Source organism: Cydia splendana, chromosome 12, assembly GCF_910591565.1.
Source record: "Cydia splendana chromosome 12, ilCydSple1.2, whole genome shotgun sequence".
Lineage (NCBI taxonomy): Eukaryota > Metazoa > Arthropoda > Insecta > Lepidoptera > Tortricidae > Cydia > Cydia splendana.
In genome coordinates, this window is record NC_085971.1 from 18,092,367 (window position 1) to 18,116,433 (window position 24,067).

A 24,067-nucleotide genomic window follows, 5' to 3' on the forward strand; every position below is an offset into this window, starting at 1 on the left:
TACTCTCCTATAAGAATAGTAGTTGTATAACTTCTGTCTGTAAGGGTATTATAAAACTAAACGAATAAATGGCAGCTATTGTACAGCTTTTTTCTGTATTACTGACAGAGTCGCTTATAACAATCTTTTGGCGTAATTTTACAGTCGTATAAGTATAGTAGTATAATAATTTTTGAAAATAAGTGTATTATAAAACTAAAGGAATATATGACAGTTACAGTACTTACGTGTTTTTTATTTATTATACGGATCTCTAAAGAGAATTATAACTTATGTACGGAGAACCGAAATACAGCCAAATGAATACAAATATTCTATTATAAAGCTGTTTTAATTACAAAAGCTGTAAAAGACACTCCATTTATTACACAGCACAGCTACTAAGATTATAATGCTCTCCAACTATCCCGTAGGCTGTTTAACAATTGTCGCCATTTTACAACGAAAAAAAAACGTATTTGTAAATATAATTAAAGAAATACTTGTAAATATTTAGCAGACTAACGCCGTGTTATGATTACCAGCTAAAATAAATTGACTTTAGCCTTAGAATTAATATTATAAATATTTTTGATATTCTAACCTTAAAAACAAACACTAACTTTACCGATTTTTGATATTTTCCTTATGGTTTCTCTTTGTTATTTTGCAGGCGCGTGAATATTTTGCCAGAAAAGATACACAGGTTCACAATAAATAATAATCGGCACTTACCAATGATATAATATTCCACTCAAGTCCTGTATAATATTTACTTTTACTTTTACCATCCACTATAACACTTTATTGTCGCCATTACTATATTACGAATGAACAAGATTAAGACATTTTAGTTTCTTAAATGATTATTATTCTCTTGTAATTCTTTTTTTAAATTCATTTAAAACTTATATTCTTATATCGTACTTATAAGAGATTATCTGCAGTGTTAAGGTTTCCTGTTACACCGAAATATAGCTGTAATGCAGCTTATGTATTGCTTATACAGCTACTCTACAGCTCTAATAACGCGAAAGGCTGTATAATTTGGGCCCTTTTTTAACTTATAAGGGCTGTATAAGCGCTTATACAGCCTTTGTACAGCCTAACTGTACAGCTTATAGTATACAAATAAACTTAAATACAGCTTATATACAGCTTGCAATGCTACTTGGGAATGTGTTAAAACGATCAAAGCGAAGCTGTTTCAAGCGACTGAGCATTTTATTAATTAACTTTTATAGCTGACCATTATTAAGTGAGGTGAAAGAAACCCATTTTATGACTCAATGAATACCTATTAATAAGTAATATGAAGAGTTGAATTGAGAAAGGTATGTATGGTTTGGTTGGACACGTGGAAAGAATGAGGCTAACAATGAGAGTGTATAAGGGAGAAGTAGAAGTGGGAGTTGGAAGGGGTAGACCTCGGCGGACTTTTTCTGATCAGATCGGGGAAATCCTGAAGAAAGGCCAGGTCAAGAGCACCCTAAACCGGCGAGCGTGTATGAGGAATGTTATGAAAGTGAAGGAAGCGAAAGAGGTATGTCAGGATCGTAGCAAGTAGAAATCCGTGGTCTCTGCCTACCCCTCCGGGAAATAGGCGTGATATGTATGTATGTATGAAGAGTAAACTAACTTTTCGCGACATAGTTTTGTTTGTTTAATGTTGTATTGTGTGTGTGTGTATGTAAACCACAAAACACTTTATTCTTGAGTTAATAAGGAAGGGTTATATCTAACTAACCCTAAACTAACACTGGTTCCATGGGAAAAAGGCAAGTGCTTACTATGGGACGCTCCGTGTGTAAGCACTTTTGCCCCCTCACACCTTTGCACTCACCACTCACCAATTATAGGTAAAAATTTTTGAACTGATCTTGTTCACTTACCTGTACTAACAATGGCATTGTTCTATTACAATCCTATTATCTGCTTTTGTTCTCGTAGGCGCCAACCAATTTACTTACAAAATAAGTTAGAAGTACATGGCATGTATATTGAATTCTAAACCTTATTTCTTGTTGAATGGGGTTAAAATGGTCTAAAAAGATAATATCATATTCAATCTTTTGGAAAGTCACATGCACCTTAGCCACGACAGGGACGTATTCTGGTGTTAAATAAAATATGTAGAAAGATAAAAATGTATAATTATTATACATTATTAGTTAATATCCACTTGTACTCGCATTGACCCACGGTCGCCACATAATTATTATCAAGTCCAGTAAAACGTAGCCAGGGTCGTTAAAATCACAAGGTACAAAATCCAATCGAAAGCAGGGAATGTCCGGTAAAACTTAGACAAGTTGCGTAAAAGATCAGTAGGAATTGAATAAGAACACATGTACTGAACGAGCGAAAGCCAGTTAGACACTAAGATTTAAAACTACAATTATATCATAATGTGTCCCACAATTTTATAACAGGCCAGGTAATTTTTGTTATTGGTGTCTCGCTCGCTCTTTTATTACAATTGTAGTTAGGTATAGGTCAGAAAAAATTACCACTAAATAACATTCCGATATAAACAGATAAACCACGTGCTTATCAATTGCAACAATGCGAGTACGACTCTGGCGGCACATCTGTTATCTCTAAATGCAAAACGTGTGAATGTTATTCTTACCTTCAAAGCATTTTTATCCTTATGGTAAGACTATAGAGCCGAAAATATAATGGAATTTTATGGTATCTCATAGCTGTTTTTCTACTGAGTGTGTTCTTTTTGAGTGTCGATGGTTGTTAAATGCAAAAAAAGTTAGGTTAGCCATTATTTAGTTAGTGTATTTTGTAGTCTATTGTTTAAAGAAATAGAGTCGTTAATCTATACTAACATTTCAAGGCGGTTATAATCTGCTTTTACTACGAGGTAATTATCCTAATTTGTGGTTTACCACTCAATGGTATTGTATTCTTGAGACTCTTTGAGTAAACTAGATCAGATCGTTTGATTCACAATTACAATTATACCTGTTCGTCCCAGTAGCCGTAGAGACGTCCGGTTGTTGGTGCGCTGAGGCAAAAACCTTCCTTAGGGAAGTAGGTCGCCGCCTGCAAGAAAGGGGCCTTGACCCGCGCTCCGGGTTTTTCCTGGTGCAAAGGCTGTCCATCGCAATTCAACGCGGTAACGCAGCGAGTGTGATGGGCACCTTTGCGCCGGGGGTAGCGCGTGGAGGCCTCTTTCAGTAGTTTTTATATTCCTTGTTTTATTTTAGATATATTTAGGGTTGTTAGTTTTAATTTAGTTTTATTCATAGATGTATTTAGTTCATAAGTTATTTATTTGTCCTTTTACTGTCTTTTACAATGAAATAAAAGTATATAACTAACTAACTAACTAAATAAAGGCAAGTTACACCCGCATGACGCGGACGCGGTCACTAACTTTCGGATAACTACTAGAGTGTCTACCTTGTTTTTCCTTTTGTTAATTTTATTTACTTAAGAGGAGGAAATAGCTTGAAAGATCGGAATAAGTACCTACTAATTTCTGTACTATACAAAATAGCACTATAACGATAGAATTTTGAATATTGCTGCTAAAGCAGGCCACTGACGAGCCTTCCAAATGGATGCCGTTACAATGGATTCATCCAAATGGACGGCATCCTAATATTAAACATTGTACGTTTTTGACATTCCCGGCCCGATTTTGGATTGCAGCCACGCCATTTGGACTGTTGGAAGGCTCGTCAGTGGCCACCTTAAGTTTGTTGAAAGCAAATAAATTCATTGCGAAAACACAAACGGCAGTTAGGCTATATGTATGATAAAATATAATTACTTAATAAGTTTTTTGTCAAAAATTTCATTTGTGAAATAAGCTTTTATCGCTGACTGTACTTTTCTTTCAAAAGACAACTAATGGTCATGCTTGTTCAAACTTGTTCGAGAGATCGGCTCACTTTATATTTCGTCAGCCTTAATAAATAAATATAATACTGCACCCTATAAAAATATTAAAAATGTGTACGTGACACATGTTTACTCTCCATAAACCAGAGCCAAACAAACAGCTTTGTTTGGCCACTAGATGGCGCTGCTCTATTCTTTGCCTTCGCGATGCATCCATTAATTTCTACTTTGTAAGGCTCGGGGCCTTTGCTTATTAATATTTACATTTTAATACAAGAGCGGGCCTTTCGAGCGGGAAAATCTCTTTGTCATTAGTCATGTATTGAAACTGCCTTAAAAGCAAGTTTTGGAGCAAAATCAGTAGAAATTTTAGATAAGGTCAGGTCAGAAAATCGTTGCAGACTTACCTCGGTCTAACTCTACGACTGGAAGATGTTACAAACTCCTCTGAGGTCCAAAATGTTTCAATGCAAGAGGCACCTTTGACGTAACCTCGAGTGGCTTTTGAATCCTTTAATTGAGCATTTTGCACCTTAAGCAACTTCTAGAACACTTGTATCACACATATTAAATCACATTTATAACCGGGTTTATCGCGGTTTTTTTTTCGTTTCGACAGGTCGGTAAATAAAGGTAACAACCCCGGTTGTAAATGTGTTCAAAACGCGAAAGTTTTAAATGTTATATTTACTTGTATCACAGTTTTCCATGAGAGCTTGACTAAAGGAGCACATAACGCTCCTTAGTACCCATACATCCTGACAGCTGTAACTATAAAATTTCAAAGCCACATCACCGTAACGCAATCCGTCTCTCCCGCGGTTTATATTCGCGTGCGAGCCACGAGCCGAGCCGCGAGCCGAGCCACGAGACGCGAGTGTAAGCGGTGGGCTCGTGGCTCGTCTCGCTGCTCGGCTTGCGCTCGCGTGGAGGAGCGGTTTTTTGAGCACGAGTCAAAGGGGCTCGCGCGGGACGCGCGATTGCTGTTTACATTCGCGTTCGGCTGTCATTCTGTTACAAACCTTATACCATGCCGTTTGTGTTTAAAATCGATTAGCTCGACGAGCTTACGAGCTGTGATCGAGACACGAGACGAGCCACGAGCCGAGCCACGAGGCAAGAGTGTAATCATTAGCTCGACGAGCTTACGAGCTCGAGGCGAACACGAGACGAGCGGCGAGCCGAGCCACGAGCCGCGAATGTAAATAAGCTTTCTCAGCACAGCGCAAAGCCTCGTAAAGCGGTATCGTTACGTTCCTGCGTGGAACGAAACACGATGAGACGAGTTTCAACATCATTCTAAGGACGTGGTTCAGCACAATTTTTCGTGTGTACCAATTTTGTTGTCTTACATTATACTCTGTATGTTTAGGTATTTAAGTAAAAGTAAACAAAATCTACCCTCAAATGGCTACTTAAGCCAGTTGAGGGTAGATGAAAACATTACATGATCAAATAATGTAGGTTAAAGTCAGCTCGTTCAGTGGCAGATCCAGGCGGTTTTGTATTTGGTTGGTTAACCAATAAAAGTTATAACTACCTGGACGGACGGACAGCGGAGTCTTAGTGATAGGGTCCCGTTTTTACCCTTTGGGCATGGAACCCTAAAAAACTGCTGTATTGCAACAAATTCTCATGTAAACTATGCCTAACAAATGTAAACCGCCACGCGTGGAACGTAGCGTAGCCACATGGAACGCATCGTTACTTCCCGACGGAACGGTTTTATACGTCTAATTGTTGAAGTTGCAATTGCTACAGTTTGTTTAATACAAGTATTATTCTACGTTCATCGACCAAACAGGAAAAGGGAACAGAGTTCGACTTTTCACATTGTCCGATCCGATATCGGATCCGATATAGTATTTTTTTTACGTTTAATAAATAATTATTATGAAACGATAGGCAACACAAAAAAGGCGGACTTAATGCCAACGGCACTCTCCTGCAGCTGTTTTTGTCATCACATCCGATATCGGAAAGGCGCTTCCGATAAATTCTTCCAAGTCGGAGCCCCCGTCAGCTGTCGGATCCATAACATTTGTTTGTGTGCGTATGTGTAGGTAGTGTGCGTGGCCGCTAAAAACGACGCCCGGACGCGCCCCCGCGGCCTGACTACGGGGATGTAGGATCCTACATCCGATATCGGATCGGACAATATGAAAACGCTCTAAATTATGAACGGTGTAAAAAATGATCGAACCTGTTCACCGAGAATCGTTTGAAGACGGCGACCTGTACGGCTACCACCAGTTTTGACATTGACAGATTAGCTCGAGTCTACGTAAATTACTTTCTATACATCTCGCTTCCACTAATATGCGAGTACGAGCGAGATGCATAGAAAGTAAGTTACTTAAACGTGAGTTAATATGTCAATATTAAAACTGGTGGTAGTGCTTCTGTAGAGGGAGAAGAGTTTTAATACTACTACTAGCTGTTTTAACTTTTACATGCATAGGAAAACATTTTTGCGCAAGCCGAAATGGATACCTTTTTTGCTTCACTTGGTCAAATAACTATTATATAAAAAAAAATATAAACCCCACGCTATATTCCCAAAAAAAAAACATTTCATTCCAAAAATGCCTTACATCATCTTGGAAAAGCTGATAGTCTTGAAACTGCTGGATCGATTTCTATTCTATTTTATTTGCTGGATATTTAGCTATGGTTTTTACGTGACATTTGATGAAGTGGAACTGCTGATGATGATCAGAACGGACTCTTTAACGACGCATAGCTCGCGTTTGGCGATTTGTCCTCTTCGTTATGTTTGTTAACCAAGTTAGGTTTTTAAGCCACATAACACAGATCAACATAATAGTTTTCTTAGAGTGGATTTTAAAGTACTGGATATTAAAGTTTTATTGTAAGGAAGAGCGTAATGAGCGTTATACTACATTCTTTAGAATCGAAATAAAGAGTTTACGATATACTTGAAACAACGGGAATGTTTCTTTATAAAACCGGTTTTATTTAAACTTTACAATTGAAATTTATAGGCACGTACATATAACTATTTAAGTAGGACTTATATAAATAAATAATAAGTAAATATTATAGGATTACTTTACACAGGTCGACCTAGTTCCACAGTAAGCTCAGCCGGCGTATTATGGATGGGTTTATCCACTGATATAATATCTGTCACTTTTTAACACCGCGGGATCAGAAAGTGACGGACACCGTTTTATCACGCTGTCACGTAGACAAGAACGACCATCATATCCGTACAGTACTAGAAAGCGTCAAGGCCCGCCAACCAACGAAGATATACGAGTATATTATATGTAAATACTAGTGATGTACCGACTATTGATTTGGCCGACTAGCCGACTAGCCGACTAATCGGCGCTCGAATGGCCGATTAGTCGGCCGACTAGTCGGCTAGTCGGCCAAATCATTAGTTTCGTATAAGTTCTGGTGAAAAACAATAGTTTTGCTCCTTTGATTGCGCTATTCATCATATTAGCTTGGCTAAAAGGTGTTCTCTACGGGTTCAAAGACCTATCACATGAATCCTCGTTCAATTTCTGTCTTTCTTTTATTTTGCGATCCTTAGCAGACCGTCAGTACAGCTTGAAGGAGGTATTTCCAATGCTCTATTTCCCGTACGTAGTTAAGAACCTATCCCCTGTGGTTAGCGTATTTACGAGCAACGTGCCCTGTCTAAATTTTGCAATAACATTAATAGTTTCCTATGGCTCCACCATTAAAAAAAAAGAATAATAATAAAATTATTTTACTATCGAACTTGCCCATGAAGTTAAACGAGAATCAGCTGAGATCGACCTGTAGAGGAAAACACCAGCCCACCAACATATGATAATGATCCAACGGTCAATTTTATGAACAAAAGTTTTCGTATGCACCCTGAATAGGTATTTTAGTAAAATAGACATAAAACATTATGGTAAATATTTACTGTTGATTTCTTTTTTTTTCTGTTTTTCTTTCACTAATAAAGTGCCGACTAATCGGCCATTTTTGCCGACTAGTCGCCAACTAATCGCCGACTACAAATGTGGCCGGATAGTCGGCTTTCCCGACTAGTCGGCGACTAGTCGGTATATCCCTAGTAAATACCTACTTAATGATATAGGTACATACATAAATCAGGAACAGATATTTAGTTTAAATCACCAAAATATAACGCAACACATGAGGAAAACTTCAAGTCATTAAAAGTAACTCCTTTAAATAACGAAACATCAACATAAGTAAAAACGCATTTCAATATTCAAATTCCCACAATTTATGCGGAAACTCTTAGCTTTAAAAAAAACCACCAGCATACAGCGTAAATCCGAAGATAAAACGTTTTAGAGGGAATAAATAAGAACTTGAAACACACGAAATGGTGAAAAATGTGTAAAAAAGATGGCGCATTCGCGATAATTAACATAATACGTCCGTCTCTCTCTCGCGGAATTTGCATTTTTATGAGAGTGCACCGAACGAACGGGCAACGAATAAAGTTGACCCTAAAAATGCTCGGTCCAACTATAATGAACTCTGGGCGTAATTTTGGGGGATAAGAGGAAAGGTTTAGCGCACCTGGATTTTGTTATTAAAGTGGGAAAAAGGTTTGCGAACCCTGCTTTGGTTTATGTGGTACAGACGCTTGAATAGCAGATATTTTAGATGATATAAAAAAGTCAAATATTTCATAATTGATGTAAAAAAGTTGGCTTCGGTCTGTACTTACCTGATTCATCTAACTTAAGGTGGGTCGCTTTCCATACAAAAACCAATTGCGTTATCCACACAATCACGCAAAAACGTTATTTTGGTATTGCATTGATAAAAAATAAACGTTTTTTTTTTCGTGATTTCTGTATAAAACAAAGTTTTGGAAATGAATGCCCAAAAAAGGTTGTAGAGGGAAATGCTACGAACACAATTTTTGACTCCGTAACTTTGTTTGGAGTAGTTAGGAGGTGAACATATCAAAAGTCCCCGCCCTTAGCCCTGGTGCTGGGGGGGAGGGAGGGGTTTGAAGGTCCCGTTTTTCGGTTTTTTACTTATATCTCGGAAACTATGCGTCCTAGAGACATGATGTTTTCTACAAAATTAAAGCTTATTAAATTTGCTACAAGTTCTACTCATCAAGTTTTTCGATATCTTGTATAGTTTAATATAGTATATAATAAGCGAAAACACCTTTGGTTTGGAAATGCAAATAACTGATTGAATCCTCCACGATAAAATATTTAAAAAAAGGGAAAAGAGATTAAATGTGGTCTTATCGCCGATGTCTCTGTCAAATCAGCCGACAACTTATCGTTAGGTGACAACTGATCACTAAAACTCACTAACTACCACCACAAGTTCATAACATAACCATAATTAACCGTATTAGTACTTTGATAAGGTAGATTTTTGTTTAGTTATCTTTTAGTAACAGGGGATATTACTGCAATGTTCTGCCGCCACACTGAGAGAAAAATCACCACCAGGAATTAATAAACAGTTCTGTACTGGGGGAAAAAATGAAGTTTTAGTAGTAATCATGGAAGTTTCACTATTTCTGTAAAATTTATTTATTTCTACAAACAGCTCAGTAATACTAAATCTAATTTCAGCAAACAGACTTTAGTAAATGGAGCATTAAACAAAGTTCAGTATTTGTTACAATCCATTTTTATTACTACTAAAATTCTCCGATTTTTACTAGTAAAGTTTGTGATTTTTGGAAAAAAAGCATCTGTGATTTCAAGTTATGATTTTAGTAAATGTCTCACTTACATAGTTTTGTAATATCTAAAAAACGAGTTCGCGGGAATAACATTACCCCATTTAAAATAACAATTCAGTTGTTACTATAGCGACATTACAAAGTTTACTGGTATTTAATAGATAGACTTGTTGTGTTTATGTTCATTGTTGTACCAATCACTAAACGAGTTTTGTAATACCAACACAGCTACTTGCTACGTTCATTTGGTTAGAGTTAGTATTGTGTCGGATGTCGGGCGGGCGTGTCTCGTGTCTTCTTTGTTTAAAACATACTTAAGTTAAATAATAAATTTAGGATATATTGTGGGCCATGGACATATTAACCCGCGACCTACTGTGTAGTTGGGGTCTACAGGAATATATTGTTCTGCAACTTCGAGCTAGCTGTTGTTATTCTAGTGATAATGACATCAAAGGTAAATCTAAACTGTTTGCAATTCCAACCTCCCTAGCACAGGTGCGCCGCGAGAGCATGTTGTGCGCGTAATAACTACTAGTCTCTTTCTGACTGTATGAATAAGAAAGGAATGGGTAGAATATCTCGACAGGCTTTTATAGTGCCTCTTCAGTACAGAGATATACTACCAAATGCTTTTTTATTCATACAGACAGAAATAGAGACGGGTAGCTACCACGCGCGCGACATGCTCTCGCGGCGCCCGTTTGCTAGGGGCGGAGGAATTGCAAACAGTTTAGTTTTTGCCTGTGACGTCATTATCTCTAGAATAACAACAGCTAGCTTGGAATCGCAGTACAGTTTAGTAAAACCTATGACGTCATCGTCTCCGATATTGCTAAAGCACGCTTAGAATTACAAAACGGCTAGTTTTCACCCATGACGTCATCACCTCCGATATTGCTAAAGCACCTCTCGGAATAACAAAACCAAATTTCTGAAATTACTCTAGCATACTTCAAATTACAAATATAGAAGTTGTATTTCCTACTAAATGGAAATTGCAAAAGTCAATTTGTTCCTATTAGTTGACTCTCCTTGTCCCCGGATTAAGTTTTATTTTTGTAATTCTAAGTGTGTTTTTGTTAGTTTTTTCTCTCAGTGCAGAGTGCAGCCTACCGACTCAGTAAATTCATAGACTAACTTATACATACTGTGCCTTAAACTGTTTTTTGAAAAGTTTTCACAGACAATAGAATATGACATTGATGCATCAAGGCGGTTTGTTAACAAGGACCTACCGGTAAACGCGAAAATCGCAATTTAGTTATCTGCCTCTTTATCGCTCGAATATGCAAGAGTGACAGAGAGATTAGATAACGAAATTTCGATTTTCTTGTTTCGCGGTAGGCCATGTGATTGACGTGACGTGTGATGTGTCAATGTGGTTTGTTTACTGTATGTGCCACAAAGGTGCCACCTACGCAGAGCTTTGCCTAATATTCCCTATTAGTTAGTGAGTTTTGGTTGTCATTAGATCTGACGTTATATCCTTTTCCCGAATATTGGCTGGTAAATAATACTTAACAGCATTAAGTCCGTCCGTACAGTAAAAGAAATGTTTTAAATTATTGCTTAGCACATTCATTGCCACTAAGTGCTACGGGTTACGCTCGTAGCGCGTAGCCACGGTTTCGCCGTATGGAGCGCGTAGTCGCTACGAACAGTGTACCCGACAGTCGGGTTCTTGGCACTGAATGTGTTAGGTCGCCTAGCTTAGTGTCGATATTTTCTCTATAAATCAATTTCCCAAGGGTCTGAATTAGGACCTACAGTACTACCTACGTGTATCCCCAATGGCTGACCTACGTCTTACAACTGATAAGTGATAGATGTCAGGTTAAGACCCCAAGGGTCTTAAGGCTGGAGGTCGGATAGCCAATTAAAGAAAAGAAATGAAAAGGTATTCCTCAAGGAAATTGTGGAATTACAGACTCGTAAATACGCTGGCAATTTTTTTAAATGTGCGTATTGCTGATAAATTGATAATTTTAACACAGCTTTGTTTTTGTTTTTAAAAGCCAAAGGAGAATATTCACTCCTTTGAACTTTTTGAGAACTTATCTGCTTTGCCTAAAGGTTGACTGGTAGAGAATGCCTTATGGCATTAAGTTCGCCTTTTGTACAGTGTGTTTTCTTATGTGCAATAAAGATTAAATGAATAAAATAAATAAATATTGTGAGATAATATGTTTATCAGCACACGAAGTAGTATTCCTCTTGATTGTTCAAAAACGAATGAGAAAGTTGCATTTTATCCACATGTGGGGCCAATTAAGTAATCAGTAGGGCTAAGATGATCGTCTCTTTATCATTTGTCAATATGTTCTAACAAATATGTAAGTGCGAAAGTGACACATGGCATGACAGGTGATAAAAATACGACCATGATAAATTTTGAGTTATTTCCTTATATTAGTTGGTAGAATTGACTTTTAAATGAATGATAAATGACGTCGAATAATAGTTCAGTTCATCTTATTGTAAATACGGTTATAATATTTAAATATTACATAGAGTTAGACCAAGAAAAGTCTGCAGCGATTTTGATAGCATACGCAGTGCAAGTCTTATGTATACGTCATAATTCCATAGAAGTTTGACGTTTAAAATAACACTTGCACTGCGTGTGCTATCAAAATCGTTGCAAACTTTTCTTGTTCAAACTGTAACGGCATAAGAGAGCACTTATGTCAAATTTTATCAAGATCGACTTATAGTAAGTTAATAAGTTTCACTTGTCTTCGCATTTTTTAAACGTCTAATCCAAACTATGTACACGGCTACCATGGTCGCATTTTTAGCACTTGTCACGTCATGCGTCACTTTCGCACCTTTATACTTGTTAGAACGTGACAGGCATGGTGATAGAAGATAAAAAGGCGACCATATTGCTGTAGGGTAAGATGGTCGGCTCTTTATCATTTGTCACGTTCTAACAAATACGTAAGTGCGAAAGTGACGCATGGCGTGACAGGTGATAAAAGCCATGATAACGCTTCTGCACCCGTCTAACCTTGGTAACCTTATAAGATCCAAACTGCTGACTTTAAAATTCCCTCTTCAGAATAACCTACTGAAGCGCAGTAGCTTAAACTAGAACCTATCAACGAGCTACCTTAGGGTACTATTCCGTACAATTTCTTGGTCCCATGTATATTTGCGTCTCACATTTTGCTTGATGAGAGAGTGAGACGCAATGCACATTTGACCAAAGAATGGACAGGTAGAATACCACCTTTATGAAACTCGTGAAAATGCAAGTTAATTCCGCTACTACCCGTATAATCCCTATTAATGTCTGCGCCAGGACTTATGAACTCTTACGATGAAATTAAACTATTTAAAGAGTTTTAAACAAAATTAGACTTTGTGTGTTAGGTGTAAGGTTGATTTCAGCTTGTAGTATGTGTTTAGGTTTAGTGGGTAGTTGGGATCGCGGCTCCCAAAGGATTTGTTATGGGTGAAAAGAATTCGTGTCGGTTGATATTGTTTCGAGCTGCAAGGGAATTGTGTTACTTTTAAGGGGAGCTCATAGGGCATACCGCGAAACACGTTCGACGTGTTATCTCCCTGTCACACTTACGTTCAAATTTACAAGTGCGACAGAGAGGCAACACGTCAAACGTGGTTTGCGGTAGGCCCTCAGTATCCTTGGAAATTCTCGAAAAAAATGCATGGCAATTAGGACTTAGAAAACAAACCAATAGGTACCTAATGCTAATGATCTGACACATTGTGAATGAATTCGTTCATAAAATGACCATGTAATTTTGCAGCTGGGTGTATATGGCGCGTGACGTGTAGCTTAGGCTACCGTTCCACTAAAGTGGAGATGGGAGGAAAAGTGCGGGAATCAAGCAATAATCATTGGTTGTAAGCAAGCGGAGTGGGGAAGAGATGTCTCATCTCCGCCAATCTCCGTGGTTGACTCAGTGGAAAGGCAGCCTGAGGCCCGTTTATGACTTTACAGGACTAGACCGGTGTTCAGGGCCGTCTTAAACTATGCTGGGGCCCTTGGGCACATAAGAATTTGGGGCCCTTTTGGAATGTAAAGAAAGCGAATTAAACTAACATTTTTCTACTATGAATTATGATCTTCTATTTATTATGGGTAATAAAATATACTGTTACTGTCTGTCCTTCGGGGCCCCCTGAGGATTATGGTAAAGACGGTACTGCCGGTGTTGATAACTTGATACATTTATATTATATTACTATGAAATATTCATATTAAGTGCTGTTGATAGTTGTTTATTCGATGAGCTACACAAATGTTAAATTCCAGTAACATTAACGTAATTATGTTATCTCAACAGACATTCGTGTAGTTAAAATAATTTAGAGCTTGCATAAATCTGCGGAGCGGCTCTAAATAATCACTGAACAGCCTAAAATGTTATTTGGTTTAATGGATTAACTTCATATTTTTTATTATTTTAATGGTGGAGATAAACAGAAAACTTTTATCTAAGTTAGAATAATTAAAATTTATTTAAAAATATGTACTTATAATCGAAAAACATGCTTTCTGGTTGAGATTAGCTCAGGGCCGGGACAAGTGGCGTACTAGAAGAGAGGCTTATGCTCAATTGCTCACCAGTGGACTATATACGGCTGATATGATGAAAGAAAAGATAGAATTGGTATCATTAAAAAAAGTGATAATATTTTGCATGTAAAAATTATAGAAAACAACTCGCACTATAATGTTTTTAGTTTTAATGTTTTTTTATTATTATTAATAATAAATTTAGCCACATACATATTTCATGCAACGAAAATAAAGATTATTACTATGTATTTGATGTTATTTCTTTTACTATGACTTATTTATATTTTTTCTTGCGTGCTTATTTACAAACGTAAAATTTTTGTTTATTAATTCGCACTATTTCGCAATGCAAAAACTGGCTCAAAGTAGTTTCATAGTTTATTCACACTTTACGACTACTAATATTGTTTTAGGGTTTCGTATGCAAAGGTTCACATGAAACCAACTTTTCTACATTGTGTTTTATTCCAAAGCGAAATAACATTGCGTCTTTTCAGGTTTCTGTGCATTTCCTTAGGATTAAACCAGCTTCGGAATGTTTTCGTCAAAGTCAAAGAAACGGTATCTTATTCAAAAGGGACCTAACTACCATTAACTTATAAAATGTAAACGTAATTGCAAACCGATTTGAACTCTATTCCATCGGAATAAGGTCAACAATGAGAACAATTTTACTTTGTGAGATGTGTCGTATTTGTTTAAACTTTAAACTATCGAATGGCCACAAAGTAACAGACGTCGAGAAATGCAGAAAACTGCTCGTATTTGAGATACTGATGCAGAGTGAAAATACTAGTTTACAATAGTAGCAGATACATGAATTGCATTGAATTTTATTTCTTAATATACAGGTTGGCTAAAAAATTGGTGCATTCCCGTTGCCAGGGAGGTTTTGGAGTTATACTGAGCAACTTTTACAATGGGACCAACGCTGAAATCGCGAAATATTAATTTACCCTCCCATAGAAAATAGACCAGCCAAAATGTATGAAACAGCCAAAAAATTTTTCTCGATTTCGAGGTTGGTCCCATAGTAAAAGTTGCTCAGTATAATCCCAAAACCTCCCTGGCAACGGCACCTATTTTTTAGCCATCCTGTATATATCAATTTAATGAAATTAGAATTTACTACTTAAGGTAATAATCAGGCATCGGAGTTTTTGTCGCATGGTAAGACTAATAGCAAGCTATGGAGTCGACATTTGCCATAAATGTAAACTCTTATTCATACTCATACTCATTTATTTAATTTATCTTAAAATGCCTTTAGAGCGGTCGGTCGTGTATATTATCTTAGTCGAATTATATATAAAAATATTTTTCTATTACATTATGAATTCATAACTTCAACTATTTTAACATACAACTATACAAACTACATCGCTGCGAAAGACCTAATGTCATGTAGGTACTGACCGCTGATAAAATTGATTAGTATTTATCATATGTCAATCACTGGTGATTGCAAACGTAGTAGTTATTTATATCTGTAAGTGGTAAATACGTTGTGGATTATTCCATAATTAATTATTATGCCTAACCCAGAAATAGCTGCAATTTTGGCATGGATAGATCCATACAACGATTTACAATATGACTATGAAAAATCTGCTAGAGTGTGCTTGAGTTGTGAAGTACAACTCACCCAATTGAAACATAAATTTATTTTAAAACATATCAACAGTATTCTTCATCAAACGAAATCCACTGGAACTTCAATATACACGACCGACCGCTCTAAAGGCATTTCAAGATAAATTAAATAAATGAGTATGAGTATGAATAAGAGTTTACATTTATGGCAAATGTCGACTCCATAGCTTGCTATTAGTCTTACCATGCGATAAAAACTCCGATGCCTGGTAATAATACAGTAAAATTATACATTTTGCGTTTGCGTCAAATCCGGTAGTTCTGATTTTTTGCAGACTTGTTTATGATGTTGGCCCAATGAATAATCCAAGTTTGTGACCTCGAGCACCGAACGCAACTTTGTCAAAAATCGAATAAACCGCAATAGTTTTTGATAGTAACTTCCTAGGGCGTTAAAAAGGACAACTTCTGTCTGAAAAAGTCTCCTTACTACGGAACCCTAAAAACTAAAGAAGAAGGCTTCAAATATGAAATCTTCTCGACAGGATATTAAGTTCAGATATCATCTGATATTGAGCGAAATCGGCTGTTTTTCTGCCAGAAATATTATCATGTTTAAAAATGGATTTTTTCGCGTGGAAAATCTGAGATTTAATAACATCCTTTAATATTATAATGTTGTATTAAGTAAGTTTTATGCGATGGATAGAGTAAAAAAAAATCTTAGGCATAGAAAAAATCAAGAGTAAAAGACTCTTATATCCATCCATTATCTAGGTAATAAAGGTTTTATGAATAAAGTGCCTAAAATACTACAAACGATTTATCATTTTGTTGAGTCAAATAAACTCATTTTATCAAGGAAATTGACGAAGTGAGTTTCCAAAACGGCCCGCTTGGCGCGCTGTTCAGTATCGCACATAAATAGACATATCGCAACCATGAACGCACGTCACGCTTTGAATGAAATTTAAGGTGAAATCAGACGGTTCATTTTGTGTTCATTTTCGTGTGAACACAAAATGAACCAATAGTGAAAAATGAATTCATTAGTGAAATAATCCAGAGATTAGCTAAATTTACTTAAAATTTATGGTAACATTCCATTTCTAACCGCAGCTGCACTACCGGTACTGAACGCGTCGCTGTCATTGTCAATTTCCATAGTAAAATTGACAGTATTGCAGCTGCAGTTAGAAATGGAATGTCACCATTAATTTAGAGTCAGGCACTGTCCCGTACATTCGCGGAGACAAGTGCAGGTGTAATATGAACTCGACGACATCTGTGTCGCCATATTGCAGACACTGAGTTTATGTGACAGTTGTTGCTAGTGTAATACTACGCTGTGTCTTGACTTTATATTGTGTCTTTATTTTCTTTTATTTTGTTATGAAGTTATGTGTTTCAGTTTAGGGATGAACACTTTTCACTATACCTCGTTTTTTTTCATATAAAAGACTACACGATCCCAACCTACGTTGTATCTTTTATTGAAAAACGCTTTTCGGACAGTCAGACATAGTGGTGTTTAATACCTAAGTACCTACACCAAATTGTGTAAAAATATTTTCCAATATGCCAATATTCAGGGGGGAAAATGAGGATTTCGTTTGTATGGAGAAGTGATCGTCCCCTTTCCTCTTAAATCTTCGTTACTTCGCATTCGTTACTTGGCATTTGCTGCATTTTTTCACGAAATCTCTAACATATTATCGCTTTCTAAACTTGGCCAATCATATTTTGACTTGATATTACTTACCATTCGGCGAACGGCGGCATGTCCGCTTGTAGGTAACAAATGGTAGTCGTTACTCGTTATATCCGTGTGTTATCAAACTTAGCATATCCCTTTGTCTACACACTAAAAAGTCTGCAGCAAGATTTTCGAATCCAAATAAGTCAAATACACTGTAACAAAAGTGCGAACACATAAATTACGAAACTCATCCATCTCGTATATTTCTCATGAATATTTCCAAGTTTTGCAAAAGTTATTCAAAGACTTACTCGCCGCCTATTAGGATCGCGCAATAAGGCCGTAAGAACATTTTCATTCCACGGCAAGTTTTTATCTTTATGCAGCTGACTGTACCTGAGACATTACGGGAACGAATGTTGTGGACAGTACACTGATATAGTCAGCAGGGCCGTCTTAAACTATGCTGGGGCCCCTGGGCACATAACAATTTGGGGCCCTTTTGGAATGTAAAGAAAGCTAATTAAACTAACATTTTTCTACTATGATCTTCTATTTATTATGGATAATCAAATATACTGTTACTTTCTGTCCTTCGGGCCCCCCTGAGGACGGGGGCCCTGGGCACGGGCCCCGTGTGCCCTTATGGTAAAGACGGTACTGATAGTCAGTAGTGTTTATGACATCATCGAGTGTCATGATTTTTTTTCCGTTAAGAATATACTGGCTATAGTGGTCATCGTTTTTTTGTGTGTTTAATATGGATTAAGTTTCTTATTGAAATGAAGAAAATTAAAACTGGACAAATTTCTACCATTAAGCAGTAAAATTCGGTTAAAATATTACTATACTTATCTAGAATCTAGTCTAACGCCATTTCTCGTCTGCCAAAATTTTCTTATAAAAATTTCCTTAACACTTTGTTTTTGGTTCAGTTCATTATTATTGTTCGTATTTTTTTTAAACCTTTCATTCCTACTATTAAAATTAGATTCCTGTAAGAAAACTCTATACAAGTTCACAACACAGACAAACCCTTATATTTTATAAACACAATACAACGAGAGGATCCGCAGGATATTACATTTAACACGAACCCTCATTATACCCGCGTATTACAGAAACAGTTAGAGGTACAGTTATTTACACCGAGGAGACTGAGGGTTCCGAAAGGGCCCCAACGGAACCCCATTCTGTTTGCTAATGAACTGTATTATGATAGTTTGCGCTTGCTAATGCGTTAGCGTTAACGAAGGTAGTACATGAAATAATTGTTTTCCATCGTATTTTCTCGGAAACGTTCGCATTTGTCATACTAGTTCAGGCAATGTCAGTGCTTTTTGTACCCAGACTGAGTGAAATAGCAAGACACGTTCGTAAGTTTTCGTGAAAATACGATGGATATGTAACAATTATGCACTAATACATCTGTAGACAGATAATAAATTTAATGGCCGCTTTAGCACCACACAAGCTAGTGATTACTAGAGTCGGACCATGCTAACTCTGCGTGGCATTTGTGAAATGACATCATACATGTCAAATTTCTATATGAAAATCATATTTTTATTTCTCATGCATTGAAAGTTATTATTTATCTGTGAAGCGGGCTGAAACTGATCCGTTTCTGATCTTCATTTTACTTTCCAAGTAGGTACGTTTTTTTTTTTACGATAAGCAATCTTAATTCGGTTCCATATTTAACCCTCGGTTGCATAAATAACGATATTTTACCTAAATTGTTAATACTGTCAAGAAATAAGTACTATTGTAAAATATATGTATTTTACTTTACTCGTATTCAAAATAGAAACTAGAGCGTTTGACTAGGGTGAAAAGCACCCATTTTGACTCGAACTATTGGATATTGGCTAAAATATCTTGCCAGAAATGGGTCTCTTACATCCCTTGGTCAACAATCTACTATATCATTTTATAATGAAAACAACAAAAATACTTAAATTACCTACTGTTTATTATACTTTACTGCGATAATAATATAACTCGTACACAGTTGAGGGATTTTTAATATCAGACAACGCAAGCAGACACAAATTGGCTCGCTCTAGAAAATTCTAGAATGTTCTAGAAGCGTCCACACCGACCCAGAAAGAAGATAGAATTTACAATGAATTTATTTTCTTTATAATTTGTTGTTTGTGATACTGTGAAGATATAATTAGATATTTTTACGAGATAGGAAGCTTTGTTTGACTTTTAAGTTCATACACTTTGAGATAAAGGTTTAACAAGTGATTGTAACGACAGACGAAATCATATACTTTTCGTTTTAAATTATACCCAGAAATTCAGCGTAACTATCTGAAAATGTAAAAAAAATTAGAACATCATCCCGGACGAGATTCGAATCAGTTTGAGGCATCCATCCAGTCTAGCTGCTTAAGGGTATGGTGGGTCACCAAAAACCGAACCGTTTTATTAGCTGAGCCGCGTGTTCGAGTCTCAGCCGAGGCTGTGTTTTTTTCTTCATTTCATTGAAAAACGATTAATAATGTTTTAATAAATAAAATTGTATTCCTCATCCTGTGTATAACTGACTTATTTTTGTATCTATTGTTGCAGGTAATGGCCTTAATGAGTCTGCGCCGCCGCGCTAATCTGCATTCGGCCCGAAATATTCATTTTATTCATGTATTTGGGATGCGGCCGATGTGGTAAAGGTTAGATACGGTAAGATACTCTTAGTGCCGTGCCGTGTGGGCCGCTGGAAGTGGCACCATCAATAATTTTACAATTTAGTCATTTATTGAATTTCTTCGTCAATTTCTTGTTGGACTATACTTTCGCGTTCATATAAGGCCAGCCAGAAATTGATGAGGGGTACGCATCAGGGTAAAAAGTTTGAGTAATCCTACGTAAAGGGGCCCACTGATTAACAGTCCGCCGGATGGTCGAAATTTTGTTTTAATAACTGACAGGCCGATACCGTCCGGCGGACTGTTAATCAGTGGGCCGTTAAAGATGACTTCCGACTCCATTATTTATCTCATCTGCGACTTACGAGGTACATCCGCGGATCCGGGCCGGGTAGCCGGGTAGCCGGGTAGTGTCAGAATTGAATTTCAAATTCGCGATATTAATGCAGGTGGGATTATTTCTGGCAACCCTTTTACTTGTCTTCGTTATAGCTGAAAGATAATGAGAATCAGACCCGCTTTGACAGTTTTTTGTATGCGAGTTTTATTAGAATGCCGCATATTATGGCAAACCTTGGCTATTCGGTGATAGCCGATAGGTATCTACGTAGTTGTACGGTGATAGTCACTTTTATTGTCTTTTATTTAGACGAGCTGCCCGGTAATTATATTGTTTTCTCATTTTTCGAAAGTGTACGAATCTCAAGATCAATTACACTCGTTCTCGTTCGACCTGCCAGCTCTCAAAATAATAGGAATACAATGCCTACTCTCACTAAAAAGACGAAAATGTATAGAAAAACTACGGCGCTTAAGTCCTTTAGTTCTGTGTACCGAAGACCGCGTCAGATTATTTACTTATCATTAAGAAATATTCTAAAGGATATCGTTAACCCGTATTTATAAGGCTTTTCTAATTTACGAGTTTTTAATTTAATGCCTTTTAGGTTAATTAATTGCTGTATTTTTAAGTTTACTCGGCACTTTAAGAATTTATATTTAGGCTGCCTTGAAAAAGTGAAATATTTTTTAGGTTTAATGAATTATTTTATCGTCTTGGCTATGTTACCTTTTGAATCGCCTCCATTCTTTAAGGAGTTATGATTACTGACTGACATACCTACACAACATTTAGAGTGGCGAAGAAAGATGCCCACAATTTGCGAACTTCAGTGTTCGCGGTGTCAGTTCGAACAAAATTTTGACAGTTCCGAACAACTGACAGGCCGATACCGTCTCACGCAAGCACACACACGCTCCCGCCGTGTGTGTGAGCATTGAGCGTTATGGCTCCTCTTCACGTTGGGCCAACGCCAACGCCAACGAGGGACGCAGCCATGCGGTAGAATGAGATAGCAATATCACTTGATCCCTCTAACGCATACATGCGTCCCTCGTTGGCGTTGGCGTTGGCCCAACGTGAAGAGGAGCCATAAAGTAGATCTAATATGACAACTGTTAGGGTAAAACGTGTTGAAATACACAGTAATAAGTACCATTTTTTATTGAACTGGCACATGTTTCCAGGACGTGTGGCCCGAGTCAAGAGTCGGCTGTCCAAGCCCTTTTTAAAAAAAATACGCTTCAAAGGTACGTCGTAGAGGGCGTTAGTGTTTATTTGTAGTTTTTATGTGTTTTTCTTATATTCTCATAGCGTTTTTTAGTGTACTAAATATTTTTCTACGTGTATTTTCCTTCTTGAAGGTAAGGTGCGTGTGTTTTATGTATCTATTGGGATTCTTTCTAAGTTATTTTATTGAAGATGTTTACGAGTATATTGGGATATTTACATTTCATGAGTTAGGTACTACTTGCTTATCTGTAAAAGTAAAAATAAACACAAAGTATATATACTTTGTGTTTATTTTTACTTTTACTTTTACACTTTTGTGAACTATGAGAATAAACAACATATAACTACTTAATCATGTTAATTTTTTGGGTTTGTAAAAGTATTTTTTTAAAAGGGTGTGTATTTTCGATTTGTCTTGTTTATTTTGAAAATTTTTGTGTGTATTTACCCTATATTGTAATATTGTGCTACAAGTAATATTTGTAATTTTTAGATTTAATTTTTTTGAGTAACTAGATACTTTCTATACTTTACTTATAGTAAAATACTTTAACTAGAATATAGTTCCTAGAAAAACATCGCACAATTTCATTCCTTTACCAATCTCTTAAGTTAAGTGGTAGATTTATAACTAACTACCCCTAATTCCCTTAACCCTACTGACCCCAATTTATTACCGCAAGTAAGTTAATTGTGCCCCAATCCATCATCGGCGGGACTCGAACGCGGGACCGCGCGCAAATATTTACTTTGCCATCGTGCGAAATACACGACAGTTGGTCCACAAGGGCCGGGACAAAGGTGGCTAGAGGCGGACCAAGTTAACTCTGCACAGACTTTGCAATGGCAAATGCAACTTACTAGTGAAAAAAAAAGTCTATCGTGAATTTATTTTGTTATTTTTTTTTCCGAAATTTAGACGCTGGTCGTGGTCGCGGATTATTTACTCATGTCTCTGCAAAATATCAAAACGGATTAGTGTACTCGTAGCTACCTAACGAAAAGTCTTTAAGATCAGAAGTAAAGGTAAAAACAAAATAAATTCGTGACCGACCCGACATAAATATGTTTTAAATAATATATAGGCCTTTAACATAAGGCCTTTTCCCAGCAGTGGGACACTTATAGGCTAATAAAAAAATATTACTCATTATTATTAAAGTTCGCATTTCGCTCAAGTCATCATCAAGTATCCTTCGCTAAATACTTAAGTCTGTTCACACCAGGTGCGTGTGCGTAGACGTGCACGTGCGGGTTGTAATATACAGATCCTTGTGAGAGACGACACACCGCTTGCGTGACGTGTGCGTGCGCGGCTCCAACATTTTAGCGCACGCACAGGCAGCCGGTGTGGCATGGCCTTTAGAGCTATTTCAAAATAGAATGATGGCAGCTAGTCGCATGCCCTTATAAGTAACAAACACATTAATCATGATGATACTGCGACTCGCGGCTTCATTCTAAGTGACTTCCATTCCTTTTTTGGTAACTAACGGTTTCTAGTGACCCGTATTTAATTTGACTAAACGAGACCACCACGTGGCGGCATGAATCGGAGAATCACAAACCGTTGTTGATGTAATTGACTGACTTTCAACTTTGGCAAAAGTACTTTCGTATGTCTGGATGTTCTCTGCAATTTGACGACCAGTCTGGCCTAGTGGGTAGTGACCCTGCCTGGGAAGCCGATGGTCCTGGGTTCGAATCTCAGTAAGGGCATTTATTTGTGTGATGACACAGGTATTTGTTCCTAGGTCATGGTTGTTTTCTATGTATTTAAATACATATTTATATATTATATATATCGTTGTCTGAGTACCCACAACACAAGCCTTCTTGAGCTTACTGTGGGACTTAGTCAATCTGTGTAAGAATGTCCTATAATATTTATTTATATCGCATTTCTCAACCGATTCTTGTGAAATTTTGTGACAGGGTTCGGTAGGTAGTTAGATTTTTTTGTCGTTTCGTTTTTTGGAAAATGTTTAATACGGTGGAAATTGACATAAAATACTTAAGTGCCGTAACTGTGTTGGCTCTTAAGACCATTATGAGTTCGCTGTGACTCAACGAAGTAAACTATAGTGTCTTTTATTTTTACATTTTTTAAGCGTATCAAACTTGCGATGTCTACAGCTCACAGAGTCATTACTAATGTACTTATACCTACAACTCACAGAGTCCCTAGTAATGTATACTAGTTCTTGCCCGGGACTTTGTCCGCGATGAATTCATCCGACTGTATCCCTCCCCCCTCTTTCTGTTAGAACGGGATATCCCATTCTAATTTTCTTCCTTACATATCTGCGTTAATTCCTCGACTTTTGGGTTATTTCTACATAGAATCACAAGGACTATCGATTTAAAAAGAATAAAAATGTGCCCCAAAAAAATGACAGTTTTGTAACGCATTTTCACATACATTTTGTGTGGACCATTACAAAACTGACAC

The 24,067-nt window shown here is 37.0% G+C and overlaps 1 protein-coding gene and 1 long non-coding RNA gene across 3 annotated transcripts in view; one reads left to right on the forward strand and one right to left on the reverse strand.

Annotated features, from left to right (window-relative positions):
• LOC134795643 (low-density lipoprotein receptor-related protein 2) overlaps positions 1-24,067 on the forward strand; it is a 404,540-nt gene that overhangs the window by 273,793 nt on the left and 106,680 nt on the right. Inside the window, exon 2 of one of the 2 annotated variants that reach the window (XM_063767542.1) lies at positions 21,570-21,632. The exons of the other annotated variant lie outside the window; for it this stretch is intronic. Within the exon in view, the coding sequence (XP_063623612.1) occupies positions 21,570-21,632 (63 nt within the window). The remainder of the gene's footprint in view (positions 1-21,569; positions 21,633-24,067) is intronic. 2 annotated transcript variants of the gene reach the window in all.
• The window catches only part of LOC134795746 (uncharacterized), a 320,791-nt gene that overhangs the window by 63,967 nt on the left and 232,757 nt on the right, over positions 1-24,067 (reverse strand). The window lies entirely within an intron of this gene.